General features: G+C 44.5%; 1 protein-coding gene across 1 annotated transcript; it reads left to right on the forward strand.

Moving 5' to 3' along the window:
* Window positions 1-1,001: 1,001 nt before the first annotated feature.
* LOC124112452 (toll-like receptor 13) lies at window positions 1,002-9,666 on the forward strand. Its single transcript, XM_046472560.2, has 2 exons — window positions 1,002-1,137; window positions 6,406-9,666. The coding sequence occupies exon 2, from the start codon at window positions 6,414-6,416 to the stop codon at window positions 8,559-8,561; it is 2,148 nt and encodes a 715-aa protein (XP_046328516.2). The 5' UTR covers window positions 1,002-1,137; window positions 6,406-6,413; the 3' UTR covers window positions 8,562-9,666.
* Window positions 9,667-14,812: the final 5,146 nt, after the last annotated feature.

The raw sequence follows: 14,812 nt of genomic DNA on the forward strand, positions 1-14,812 counted from the left end.
GTCCAGAAGACCCGTGAAGATGCGAGGTAGAAAAGGTCTGAACTGTCTGGTTTAGACTCGATTTTTTACAGACCACAGACCTAATTTCAGATCGCATTGTGAAACCATCTTCATGAGATCAGTCATCTGAGATCTCCAAACTATAACTCCAACAGAGGACAAAAACGTTATTACGGCAGTGTCGACGTTTAATCCTAACAATCAAAGTATTATGTCTATCCCACAATAACTTGGAACTTAAATACAAAGATAGGACACTTTCCATGTATTGATATACAAACTTTTTGAGCAACTTGACGTCCATGTTTGGTGACCTCATACTTGAAATTTCTACAGGGGTGATACAAGTTGGAGAGCGCATTCACGTATTCACGTTGTGTTTTGTTCTGTATACATATGAGGAAATATTCTTCGTTGTGTTTTGTTTCATATATATATGAGGAAAATGTTCATAGATCCAATTTGTCATCATGTGCAAGTTGTTGTGACATCTTGATTCATAAACATATGCTAATGATGTGGTTGGAATTGTAGAATGGATTTCATATGATTAAGGAAATGCTTTTGTCGCTTTTATCTTTTATTAACAGAATTCATTATTTCCCTTTCTCTCTATCCTCTCCCACTATCTCTCGCTCTCCCTTTCTCCCCTCCTCTTCCCCTCTTCTCTCTGTCTCTCTGTGTCTCGGGGCGGTCGGGTAGCCCAGTGGTTAAAGCGTTCGCTCGTCACACTGAAGACATGGGTACAATGTGTGAAGCCCATTTCTGGTGTCCCCCGCCGTGATATTGCTGGAATATTGCTAAAAGCGGCGTAAAACCATACTCACTCACTCATACTCTCTCTCTCTCTCTCTCTCTCTCTATGTGTCTCTCTCTCGTTCGCTCTTTCTCTCTCTGCCTCTGTCTGTCTTTCCTTCCCTTTCTCTCTGTCAGTCTCTGACTGCTGAACTGCCACAGGGAGTGCACAGTTCTCAGGTGTCACGTGGTATGCTTGCATTGTTTGTCGGCCTTCGCTTAGTCACAGCGAGGGTCGCACTTCATAAAACGTGTGCGGCTGAGTTTGATCACATGCTTGGAAGTTGAGGACCATTGCAGGCTCACAGAAATCTCATCTCCCAAGGACTTGTCCCAGGCCGAGTGAGTTTTCATACTTTTACTTTTTTTGGTATATGCAGCCATGAATTGATAAATCTACTGTACTTCTCATATCACACACGGCGCATTGCGAGACACGAAGCAAAAAGAGTATTGACACTTGGCAAAGTTATCAGCAAGTAGAACACCACTTTTGTCAACGTGACCATTATGTGCTCGAGACGAGATCGAGTGGGAACCAAAATGGCAGTGACTGTCACGGGATCTACTTTAGTTTCTGTTTAGTAGATCGGCAAATACGCACGAGTTGAAAGGTCTGAACGAAGAGTAAAATCTATTCTGGAATCACAACTTAATCTGAACATAAAGATATACTTGAAGTATAGTCTACTGTGAACACGAAATTGCATGTCTACACAATTGTTACATAGTTTATGTATGTGGCGGGTCATGTTCTGTTTAACCGGCCTCGGGAGGTAATTGAAGCTTAATTCGTTTTTTTACAGTTGCTATTTCTGCACATCCTTTGTTTTCCCTGCGTGTAAAGACACCCTACCCCCCACCCCACCACCCCTCTCTCCGTGTCAGATTTCGGAGATAATGTACTTCCCTTTTGAGCAACACGGTCATTTCCTTTACGGGAGTTATCTCGTGAATTGGCATACGCACAGTTCGACCTCCCTGACATCGAACACACAATGCCATTTAGATAGTGGTCATATGTAACAAATGTTATATTTGGGCTAACACATTCTTAGTAGAGTACAGGTTCTATTACTTTTTTTTTTGTGGGGGGGGGGGGGGGGGGGGGGGGACTCAACGCTTGGTTACAACACTTGGTTGCAACGCTTTGTTACAACGCTTGGTTACAACGCTTGGTTACAACACTTGGTTGCAACGCTTTGTTACAACGCTTGGTTACAACGCTTGGTTACAACGCTTGGTTACAACACTTGGTTGCAACGCTTGTTACAACGCTTGGTTACAACTCTTGGTTACAACGCTAGGTTACAAAGCTTGGTTACAACGCTTGGTTACAACACTTGGTTACAACGCTTAGTTGCCTGCTGAGCCACATACGGGAATAGCGTAAACACCAAACGTTTTGGAGGACATAATTCGCGAAAATATTTGTTAAGAAATGTTTTTAGCGGAGCAGCTTATAGGGGACACGGATGAGACAATTGTCCTAGGCGCAGCAATTCGCTGTTTAGAGTTGTCTACCGTATGTGTGCCCGGAGCCTAGCTTCGTGTGTTCTATTCCCAGATTCCAGATGCGCCCTGAGTATGTCCTCTCGTTTGCTCCACGTGCACGTGACTGTCAGCACAGTGGTAGACATATAAGACCTGCAACATGGTTTTCCTCCCACATTAGGCCAGCACGTTTGGATGTACCTGAAAATGTTCAAAGTTGCGTTATCTATCTATCGACGTTAAACCAAACACATTCACTCACGAGGATGAGCTGGCAATGTCGTTGTTAACCTTCTAGCACCTTACAGTCAGCTTGGGTTGTAAATCCCCCAGGGAGCTGAGAATGATTGTTGAGTGCACACTGACCCAGTGACCTGGGTAATAACAGCGATTTGAGCATGCCCCTGAGTGGTGTTGAAATATGCGCAATACAAATTGCCTATTATTATCAATTGACGTTAACCTAAACACATTCCCACAAATAATGGTGCCTATCTATCGACGTTTAAACCAAACACAATCCTTCAACTAAAGACGACTATCTAGCGACGTTAAACCAAACACAATCCCTCAACTAAAAATGCCTATCTATCGACGTTAAACTAAACACACTCCACTAAAGACGCCTATCTATCGACGTTAAACTAAACACACTCAATTAAAGACGTCTAGCGAGCGACGTTAAACCAAACACACTCCACTAAAGACGCCTATCTATCGATGTCAAACCAAACTCACTCACTCAATTAAAGACGCATATCTAGCGACGTTAAACCAACCCCACTCCACTAAAGACGCTTATCTAGCGACGTTAAACTAAACACACTCAACTAAAGACGCCTATCTATCGACGTTAAACTAAACACTCTCCACTAAAGACGCCTATCTATCGACGTTAAACTAAACACACTCAACTAAAGACGTCTAGCGAGCGACGTTAAACCAAACACACTCCACTAAAGACGCCTATCTATCGACGTTAAACTAAACACACTCCACTAAAGACGCCTATCTATCGACGTTAAACTAAACACACTCAACTAAAGACGTCTAGCGAGCGACGTTAAACTAAACACACTCCACTAAAGACGCCTATCTATCGACGTTTAACCAAACTCACTCACTCAACTACAGACGCCTATCTATCGATGTTAAACCAAGCACACGCAACTAAAGACGTCTATCTAGCGACGTTAAACCAAACACACTCCACTAAAGACGCCTATCTATCGACGTCCAAACTCTCTCCACAAAAGACGTCTATCTAGTGACGTCAAACCAAGAACACGCCACTAAAGACGCCTATCTAGCGACGTGAAACCAAACACACTCAACTAACGCCGTGATATAACTTGAATACTGTTAAAAGCGGCGTTAAACCCAACTCACTCACTCATTCTGTTCTTATCACCATGTTAGCTGAGGGGTTGGTAGGGCCATAGTTCAAGATGAATTCATGCTACATAAATATTAAAAGCCAACATATTATCAAAGTAAAATGGTTTACATCCTGTGGTCCCCGAACAATGAGGAAGTCCATGCTGTGTCAAACCTACCGGAAGAACCAAGATTGTCTGACACTCGTGACTCGGACGAATTTGTAACCTTTGGACTCCGTTACAAAGAAATGACAAGCCCTTTTTGAGATGAGTGAGTGAGAATAGTTTTACTACCACTTAACTGTCGTAATACACTCTTCAAAAAAAGAAACGCAAGGTAGATTTTAGTAAATTTATTGTACCTAAAGTCGATATATTTAATTCAATATCATAGATTCAAATATGAAATTTTGGGGCTCGATAGTCACATGTTGTCTGTGTACAAAGGAATTGAAAACTGTTCATTGTCATGTCATAAGGCTGCGCTGAACTCAGTATCTCGTGTGACCGCCCCGGGCAGCAATCACGGCTCTGCATCTCCTCGGCACTGACTGTTAAGTGTGCAAATTCTGTCCTGAGGAATTCTGCGTGTAACGCGTTGGCCAGTTGTGGGGGGCTGTCTGCGGCGTGTTCTGACGTTGACGTAAACGTCGATCGAGTTCATCCCAGAGGTGTTCGATTGGGTTGAGATATCGACGGCCAGGGCAAGACGTTTATGTTGGCATTATGAAGAAGGTAGTCTACCGTGACACGAGCTGTGTGCGGTGGAGCGTTGTCCTGTCAAAACAGCTCGCTCTGGCGATCAATGATTGGAAGAAGGTGAGGTTGAAGAATTTGATTCCTTTAGCGATTTGCTGTCAAATTTCCCTGAACCACAACCAAGTCAGACCTCCTGGTGTGATATGCTCTCTCCCCCTCCACCCCCCCCCCCCCCCCCCCAAACACACACCATGATACTACCGCCACCGAAATTGTCGAATTCACGTACACAATGTGGGGCAAAACGCTCATTTCGACGACGATAAACACGTTGTCTTCCATCTCGCCGGTGAAGAAGAAATCGTGGACAATTGAATGACTTATTGTCTTATGCTTCCCTTTTTATAGCCACTACCACGAGTTACGAATGCCATAACATGCACGTGCAGTTTGCTTTACTGTTTTCTTCCATGACATTTTGTAACAAGTGTGAAAACGATACCGTTATAAGACATTGCAAATCGACAATGGCTCCGTTTGTCGAATATCACATATAACATATATCTAATTTATATACCGGATTTTTTGTGTAGTCAGGTTCAATGAACTTCATACTACCTGTGCGTTTCTTTTTTTGAAGATTGTATATCACGGCGATTCGGGCGGTGGGGTAGTCAAGTGGTGAAGGCGCCCGCTCGTCACGATGAATACCCGGGTTCAAATCCACACATGGGCAAAATGTGAGAAGCCAATTTCTGGTGTCTCCCACCGTTATGTTGCTGGCATATCCCTACCGGCGTAAAACCCATACTCACTCACTCACTCACTCACGGCTTTACAGAAACATGTGAGAACAAAGCGTGAAATGATCAGTCAGAACGTGACAATTAGTGCTGAGATTTATCCCTCAGATACAAAAAAAACCCTTTCTAATATGCTCCTATAACCTCGTCCCTTTCGTAATTACTGGAAAGCTTGGGGCGGTCGGGTAGCCTAGTGGTTAAAGCGTTCGCTCGTCACGCCGAAGACCGGGTTCGAATCCCGACATGGGTACAATGTGTGAAGCCCATTTCTGGTGCCCCCCCCCCCCCCCCCCCCCCTCGTGATATTGCTGGGATATTGCTAAAAGCGGCGTAAAACTAAACTCACTCAATCACTACTGGAAAGCTCAGGCTCCACCATGCGCGCTGTTGGAGCCAGTGAAAATGGTCTTTGGGTTTTATTCATGTGTCAGTCTGGTCCTGGGTCGATCGTGTACAGGGCGTCATAGTATTGGTGACACAAGACTCTGTCTCTCTCACTTGACTCCCCAGAAGTTGAACCTGCGATATAAAACAATTTATGGGGTAGCATGCGACAAAACACTTCACAGGGCTCAACACTCGTGGCAGATTTGATAAAATAACTTACACTCGAATCGGTGTGTGACGCACACCCCTCTCCCATCCGCTGACCAAGATATTCACCTCTTATATCATACAAAACTAGGTTATGCTTCTATTGTTCACTCTAACATTGTTTATGAAAGCCTCAGGCACCTGCATACATAATTCACTCACCCACTCGCCAGCTCACTTACTAAAACACGCACTCACTCACTCACTCACTCATCCATTGGTTGACAATCCCACTCACTGTTGACAATGCAATAATGATATGAACTATTTTCAATTCCCGTCTGTGCGAAGTTGTTTCCCGTAGTCCTACCAATAACCCACGATCGTGGGTTCGAACCCCAGGTTCGCCCAGTCTGTGGTTTGTTACCACCATACCCGTACTCGTGGACTCCAAAAAAAAGGGTAAACGTCCCCCACCTCGGGCTTTCCAGCCACATCAAGCCGACACACCGTGATATAAATGAAATACGGCATTAAGCTACCCCACCCTCCTCACTCACTCGATTAAATTCGTATCCCTTTGAGTGTTGCAATAATTGGTTGATTTCAATTTGGTGAATAACACGGGCTATTTTACAGTATTAAGTATGTCTTCAAATGTCACATTTTCCATTTGTAATGGTTTATAATTTCTGTTACAGTCCTGACAATGGACGTGTGGTGTCTTTCCGGCATCGTCTTTCTATTGGTCATCACGCAAGCCTCGGCCAACGCAAATAAATGTCAGAAATATTGCGTTTGTAGCAGCAAGAAGCATAAAATGGGCTGTCATGGAGTGGTCCTCACCTATGTACCAAGAGCACCAAGATACGTTATGGAGTATGAACTGAGCAGCGCTAGTATTGGCCAACTGACCAGAGAGCACATGAAGAACCTGACTGATTGTGGTCTCACAAAGCTCGTCCTTAAGAATAACAGCATCACCGGTATTGACACCAATGCCTTTGTGGACCTGCATTATTTACAGAAACTGTCCTGGGAGCAGGATTACTTTCCTCTTTCCGACTTTGAACAGTCAATAAAACAAGTTTCCCGTAACCTCACTGATGTTTCGATATCAGCGTTCATCCTTGACAAGCATTCCACATCTGCGTCTAGCTTTCAACATCTTGATAATCTTCAATCACTGAAGCTTAACATGCGTCAATTGAAATCGTTTAATGCAACAGGTTTGAGCAAATTGATCAAGTTGACTGGTTTGGACTTAAGTACGAATCGATTACGAAGCCTCTCGGTCACAGAGATCGTATCAAACTTGAAACACTTGAATCTGGGGCAAAATGACTTGACGGAGGTTCCTCAACTTTGTTTAAACAAATCTGCTCCATCCATTCCCCAACTGAGCAAACTTGTCCTGCTTGACAACGCCATCCGAATTTTGGAAACTAGTGGTATATCCTGCTTGAAGAAAATAAAGAAGTTGGTTCTTTCACAAAATAGAATCGAGACTTTGAGCGATAATGTCTTTGCCGACTTCGCGGAACTCACAGAACTTCAATTGTCAAGGCTGACGTCGTTACAATATGTGGAAGATTTGGCGTTCAACTCGACATCTTTAACTAAAATACTTTTCACGGAGAATCCTAAACTGACAAAGAAGAAATTCAAGCCTGCTTCTTTGTTTTCTGAAACTCCTCACCTGACAACACTTGACCTCACCAACACTAAGTTAGATATAAGCGTAATGGACTTAAAGGCGTTACTCTTGACACTGACCAAGGTCAAACACCTCACGATGCAGAGGACATTTATCAAAGAACTCCCAACAGGAGTATTTTCAAGACTAACACAGCTGGAGAATGCAACATTTTCAGGAAACATGTTAACAGGTTGGAATAAAGACGTCTTTGCCAATGTTACCAATATAAAGCGCATATTCTTTGACGGATGTAACATCAAGACAATAAATGAAAGCTCTCTGCCGTTGGAGTTCCGTCTGAGTGTGAAGGAAATTGATTTAGCTAATAACCCGTTTATCTGTACCTGTGATTTGTTGTGGTTCAAGACATGGATGGATCAAGTCAGGGCTAACGGGAGTATCGTGTTTTCCCAGTACCCGCACAGATACGAATGCAGATCGCCGAACATCAAACCTCTCAGACTTGCGGATTTCCATCCGACAGAAAAATCATGCACAGCTACAAAACTATACACAATCATTCTGACAATTGTATTGTCTGCGAGCGTGGTCATCACTGTGACAGTGTTGGTAGTCTATCGGTATCGGTGGTACCTCCTCTACTGGATATCGCTGTTCAGACGACGACGACAAAACAAGGGTGAACCGGAAGAGAATCAATACGACGCCTTTGTCTCCTACAGCAACCCCGACGGGGACTGGGTCTACGACGAGCTTCTGAACTTCCTCGAGGGGGAGGTTGGGCTGAGTCTGTGTGAGCACAGCAGAGATTTCCCAATTGGTAGATACATCATCGACAACGTCATGGATGCCTTGGACACCAGCAGAAAGACCATCTTGGTCATCTCCAACGAGTACATGAAGAGTGACTGGTGTCAGTTTGAGCTTCAGATGGCTCTGCACTCATTTCTGAAACACAAAATTGACATTGTGGTGATTCTACTTGACCAGATCAAAGCAGATCACGTTACGGCATCTCTACGAGCTCTGATGATGTCAACCACTTTTATTCAATGGTGCGATGATTTTGAGGCCAAGGCACTTTTTAAGGAGAGGGTAAGGAAAATCATGTGTGAAGGTGACATTATTGGTCAGAGAGACCATACAGGCCATGATATACACGCAGTTCCGGCAGATGACGATATCCTGTTGCCATGAACCAATGAAATTATTCAACATAATTTTGTTATGGAGTGATGACATTATTATTTCGGTCAACTGCCCTGTACAAACATAATGCTGACAAGGGAGCATTAACAGAACCCACTGGAATTCGCTGCGTAGAGTTGCATCCTTTAGGCGAGCCAGATCGTTTTTGAAAACAACGATCGACCACAAATATCTGGATGGTTTGTGCGGGATAGGGTTTGCGAAAGGGTTTCACATTTCATAGATTTCGTAGGCTTACTGTGTACAGTTCATTAAAAATGCAGACGCCTGTTATTGATGTTGCATGTCACATTACAGTTTGAAAGAGAAAATATTGTACGAGTACCATTGTTTAGAATATATAAAATATTTTACACCTGGAGATTCCGAGTGAGCGAGTGAGTATGGTTTTACGTCGCTTTTAGCAATACTTCAGCAATAATACGGCGGGGGACACCAGAAATGGGCTTTACACATTGTACGCATGTCGGGAATCGAACCCGGGTCTTCGGCGTGACGGGCGAACGCTTTAACCACCAGGCTACCCGACCGCCCCTAGGAGATTCCGAGATTCCTACAGCTTGTCATACAGTCATGTTTCTGGATCCAGTAGGGTCGGGTGGTGAGTTCTAGTAATCTGGTTGAATGTATGCCAAGGTGGAGGTTGAAGGCCGATCCCTTGTAATTTTGTTGCTTATGCTTTGTGTATATTAAACTCACTCGGGTTTTAGTACCTTTTTGACGGTAACTAGTAAACCAGATAGGCCTTTATTGTATATAGAACATCTTTCTAAAGTGCAAACGCTGCACCTTATGATCGTCTTATTATATGTGTTTGTTAAAATGCTAATCCTTAGTATCAGATTTATATATGTAAACAAACACACTTTATAGCCTTGGCTGACCGCTTGGTGTGATAAACTACCCCAGAGGTGGTTTTCTACTCCGGCGTCCGCGCTCTGTTGCCCCTTAAGGTATATAAGATTGAAATCAGGGTTAGTGAGTGAGTCAGTATGGTTTTACGTCGCTTTTAGCAATATTCCAGCAATATCACGGCGGGGGACACCAGAAGATCCAGGATAGAATAGCTCTTCAACAACCCATTCTTGTTCTAATAGGCGTCTATGCTTGTTGTAAGAGACGACTAACGCGATCAGGTGGTCAGGCTCGCTGACTTGGTTGATGCATGTCATTGTATCCAAATTGGGTGGATCGATGTTCATGATATCAGTCACTGGATTGTCTGGTCCTGTCTCGATTATTTACAGACTGCCGTCATGTAGGTGGAATATTGCTGAGTGCGGCTTTAAACAGCAAGCAAACAAAATGTAAGATTGAAGCTGTATTTCTTCTGCAGCCGTGTCGTGACAGATATAGGGTCAATCCTGCACTTCATGAAAAAAAGCATGAAACTTGGCACAATGTTTCATTTTTCACACTTTAGATTACCTAACTCAAAACAAATTGTTTACTAAAATATAGTTATTTACTTTACAGATGCAGTGTTGGGTAAATGAATTCCAAAATGTTCATTTTTCATAATATATTTAGGTTGTGGATCATGTTCAAACGAAATTTACTAGAATTTCATTCCTCCATGGCAGCCATATTGGATTTAGCGGCCATCTTGGAATTGTTTGGGTGGCCCAATATCTGAAACTGTTTGGAATATCATAACCTACAACTGTGCCAGGTTTCATGCTGTTATCACAGGGTGCACAATTGTTCACGAAACGGCTGCACTGGACAAGTTTGTACGGCAGCATCGTTAGCTCGACGGAAGTTCAAAGTCCGGAGTCGCTACAAGTTGCAAACAAAAGCTGGTATATATATTATATATATATAACAGGTGGTTTGATCCAATGTATGTTGATCTATTTATACTGGCGTGACAGTAACTTATACCTGTGTTAGATTTGATACCCTCTCTTTTCAGGTCAGGCCAGCTGTATAAGTTATTATAACTGCCTTGTTCTTATCGGTGTTGCTAACTTGTGTATATTTGCCTGTTAGACGTATCTCACGCAGTGAGAGTCATATTGTTAATTGCGATACTTAAAGCCTTATTGCTTTAACCTGGTTATGATTTTCACATGTGATAAATCCCTCAGTTGGTTTGTCTTTGTCAATGCGTCTTTAATTATTAATTATGTATATGTACTTCACGTGTGTATAATGGCATCTGAAAAATCACGTTCGCTATGAACCTCTTTTAAAAGGTTCCTGCTCGTCACTCTAGCGTGGGTGGCGGTTCCTCTGTATGTTGGGTGTCACTTTAGCGTGGACGGCGGTTGCTCTGTTGGGTGTCACTCTCGCGTGGACGGCGGTTCCTCTGTATGTTGGGCCTCACTCTAGCGTGGACGGCGGTTGCTCTGTTTGTTGGGCCTCACTCTAGCGTGGACGGCGGTTGCTCTGTTGGGTGTCACTCTCGCGTGGACGGCGGTTCCTCTGTATGTTGGGCCTCACTCTAGCGTGGGTGGCGGTTCCTCTGTATGTTGGGTGTCACTTTAGCGTGGACGGCGGTTGCTCTGTTGGGTGTCACTCTCGCGTGGACGGCGGTTCCTCTGTTTGTTGGGCCTCACTCTAGCGTGGACGGCGGTTGCTCTGTTGGGTGTCACTCTCGCGTGGGTGGCGCTTTCTCTGTATGTTTGGCGTCACTCAAGCGTGGATGACGGTTCCTCTGTTTGGTGTCACTCTAGCGTGGACGGCGGTTCCTCTGTTTGTTGGGGGTCACTCTAGCATGGACGGCGGTTCCACTGTATTTTGGGAGTTACTCTACCATCGTTCTAGCATGGACGGCGGTTCCTCTGTATGTTGGGCGTCACTCTAGCGTGGACGGCGGTTGCTCTGTTGGGTGTCACTCTAGCGTGGACGGCGGTTCCTCTGTATGTTGGGCGTCACTCTCGCGTGGACGGCGGTTGCTCTGTTGGGTGTCACTCAAGCGTGGACAGCGGTTCCTCTGTATGTTTGGTGTCACTTTAGCGTGGACGGCGGTTCCTCTGTATGTTGGGTGTCACTCTCGCGTGACGGCGGTTCCTCTGTATGTTGGACGTCACTCTAGCGTGGACGGTGGTTTCTCTGTATGTTTGGCGTCACTCTCGCGTGGGCGGTGGTTTCTCTGTATGTTTGGCGTCACTCTCGCGTGGACGGCGGTTTCTCTGTATGTTGGACGTCACTCTCGCGTGGACGGCGGTTCCTCTGTATGTTGGACGTCACTCTCGCGTGACGGCGGTTCCTCTGTATGTTGGACGTCACTCTAGCGTGGACGGTGGTTTCTCTGTATGTTTGGCGTCACTCTAGCGTGGACGGCGGTTTCTCTGTATGTTGGGCGTCACTCCCTCGTGGGGGGCGGTTCCTCTGTATGTTGGACGTCACCCTCGCGTGGACGCCGGTTCCTTTGTATGTTCGGCCTCACTCTCGCGTGGACGCCGGTTCCTCTGTACGTTGGACGTCACTTTAGCGTGGATGGCGGTTCCTCTGTATGTTGGGCCTCACTCTAGCGTGGACGGCGGTTGCTCTGTTGGGTGTCACTCTCGCGTGGACGGCGGTTCCCCTGTATGTTGGGCCTCACTCTAGCGTGGACGGCGGTTGCTCTGTTGGGTGTCACTCTCGCGTGGACGGCGGTTCCTCTGTATGTTGGGCCTCACTCTAGCGTGGGTGGCGGTTCCTCTGTGGCTCGGATTGTAAACAAAACAATTATGCGTTTTGTCCGAAAGTAGGGTAAGCTGAGGGAGCGTCATTTGGTTTCAAACTGCATTCCCATGTTGCCCCCAGCGTTGCTCCGTGATCCAATGTAATCAGTTGTATGACAAGAGGGATGACTACAACTTCCCTATGTAGAGCAAAATTCCAGCAGCTTTATCCCTTGGTGTCTACCTTTCGCAATTTACACAACTGTGTTTGTGTGTATGTGTGTGTTTGTGTGAGGGTGACTGTGTGTGTGTGTGTGTGTGTGTGTGTGTGTGTGTGTGTGTGTGTGAGGGTGAGTGCGTGTGTATGTGTGTATTAGAGTGTGAGAAAGTGTGTGTGTGAGTGTCTGTACGAATGTATAATTATACAAACAATCAACTACTTACTATTTTGTAGATGATCAAGAGGGCGTGGCTTAAATCAATAAGCTTTAGAGCAATTTAACAATGTCAATGTTCCGAATCTGTTTTATGCAAATAATTGCTTCTGTCGTGGATTTTGAGTGGTTATTTATAAGTTATTTAAGTGAGTAAGTGAGACAAAATCTCGAATTAACGAAAAAAATAATGAAAATAACGAGAAACTTCGATTTGAATTTTTTTTGTGGTACCAAAGTGCCATCATTAGACTTTCGTAAAGATTTCAAAACAATCATTGATGAAGTTCTATGTGGTGTCGTCTATGTATTTTATGTGCGCTTCGCCTCACCGTCATTCCATTACTTTAGTTCATCTCTGTGAACATGACTGAACTGACATATAAAAAATGTTGAGGAAACAAAAGGACCATTAACTGTTTACTAAACGGTCGCCTGTAATCGGAAGGTTTGACAAGTTGTTTTTAGATTTACAGGACCATGTAAAGCCAATGTTATTATAAAGCAATAAAACCCTTTCATTTGATACGTAATCCCTGTCTGAATGTCGAGTGCACGATTACGACTATATCATGAGCATGTGTTTCTGAATCACTATCAAATAGTAACAATACCAGGTGTTCGCTAAAAGGTGAGCGTATCCCGGCCCACCGGTGGCCCCCGTCACAAACACATGCAAACCCCGTTAATTCAGAACATCATGGCGTAGTATCTTCGCATGGGAGGAAACACTATAGTGGGCCCAGATGGCAAGCCCATACAATAGGCCCAGGTAGTAGGCCTATATAGAAGGCCCATATAGTAGGCTCAGATAGTAGGCCCAGATAGTAGGCCATATAATCGGTCGATATAGTAAGCCCGTGTAGTAGGCAAATAGTAGGCCATATAGTAGGCCCATATAGTATACTCGTATAGTAGGCCATATAATGGGCCCAGATAGTAGGCCATATAATAGGCCTGTATAGAAGGCCCATATAGTAGGCTCAGATAATAGGCCCAGATAGTAGGCCATATAATCGGTCGATATAGTAGGCCCGTGTAGTAGGCAAATAGTAGGCCATATAGTAGGCCCATATAGTATACTCGTATAGTAGGCCATATAATGGGCCCAGATAGTAGGCCATATAATAGACCATATAATAGGTCGATATAGTAGGCCATATAGTAGCCCAGATAATAGGCCAAGATGGCACGGAGAGACAGCTGGTATGCCCAGATAGTAGACACATATAGAAGACAGAGGTAGTAGGCAAATATAGTAGGCCCAGATGAATGGCACTGAAAGTAGAGACAGCTGGTATGCCCAGATAGTAGACACGTATAGAAGACAAAGGTAGTAGGCAAATATAGTAGGCCCAGATAAATGGCACTGAAAGTAGAGACAGCTGGTATGCCCAGATAGTAGACACGTATAGAAGACAAAGGTAGTAGGCAAATATAGAAGACAAAGGTAGTAGGCAAATATAGAAGACAAAGGTAGTAGGCAAATATAGTAGGCACAGGTAGTTCGCAATGTCCATAAAAACAGGATAAAAACAGTGAAGAAGCTAATGTCTTGAACACATTAGATATATTTATAACTACGACAAAACTGTAAATATGGTGAACACTGGACAATCCTGCTGGCACATAGTATCTGTGTGATCGGCCATACCAAAATACACGTCTAGTAAACGTACAAACAGCTTTGGGGTGAACTGTTTGGAGATTCGATATGACCGTGATGATCTGCGCGATATACGTTCATTTCGACGTCGCGAGACACGACCACGCCTATCAAGGAAGTGCAAGTGAATCTGGATGAAAACTATATATAGCGACGTGCATGCAGGTGCGTGTGCATGCGCGCGCGTGTGTGTATGGCTGCTTGTACTCGTCCGGACTAAAGCAGATTTTAAAGTGCTAGCCCACTAAGATACCATGCCAGAGTTTAACATGGCTACCCCACTCAGACACAGTTTACTGACTCTGAGCCGACCAGTCCTTGTTTTACAGCCTTAAAGCCGAGCGCCAGGCAGGGTAACAACAAATATCACATTTTAACATCTTAGGTATGAAGAGGCATTGGATATAACCACTGACCTCCGTCCACTAGACCACGAAGGCGGTCCTCGGGACCCGTAGTTAGCTAGGTGTTCCTGAGTGTGTTGTATGCCGAATGCTACAGAGGAAATGTTGCTTTTGTGGAAGCGCT

Source organism: Haliotis rufescens, unplaced genomic scaffold, assembly GCF_023055435.1.
Source record: "Haliotis rufescens isolate VD_foot unplaced genomic scaffold, xgHalRufe1.0.p SCAF_12, whole genome shotgun sequence".
NCBI classification, from domain to species: domain Eukaryota; kingdom Metazoa; phylum Mollusca; class Gastropoda; order Lepetellida; family Haliotidae; genus Haliotis; species Haliotis rufescens.

Excerpts from the sequence above, each read along its gene's own strand:
- LOC124112452 (XM_046472560.2), top strand. The coding sequence starts at position 6,414 with ATGGACGTGTGGTGTCTTTCCGGCATCGTCTTTCTATTGGTCATCACG.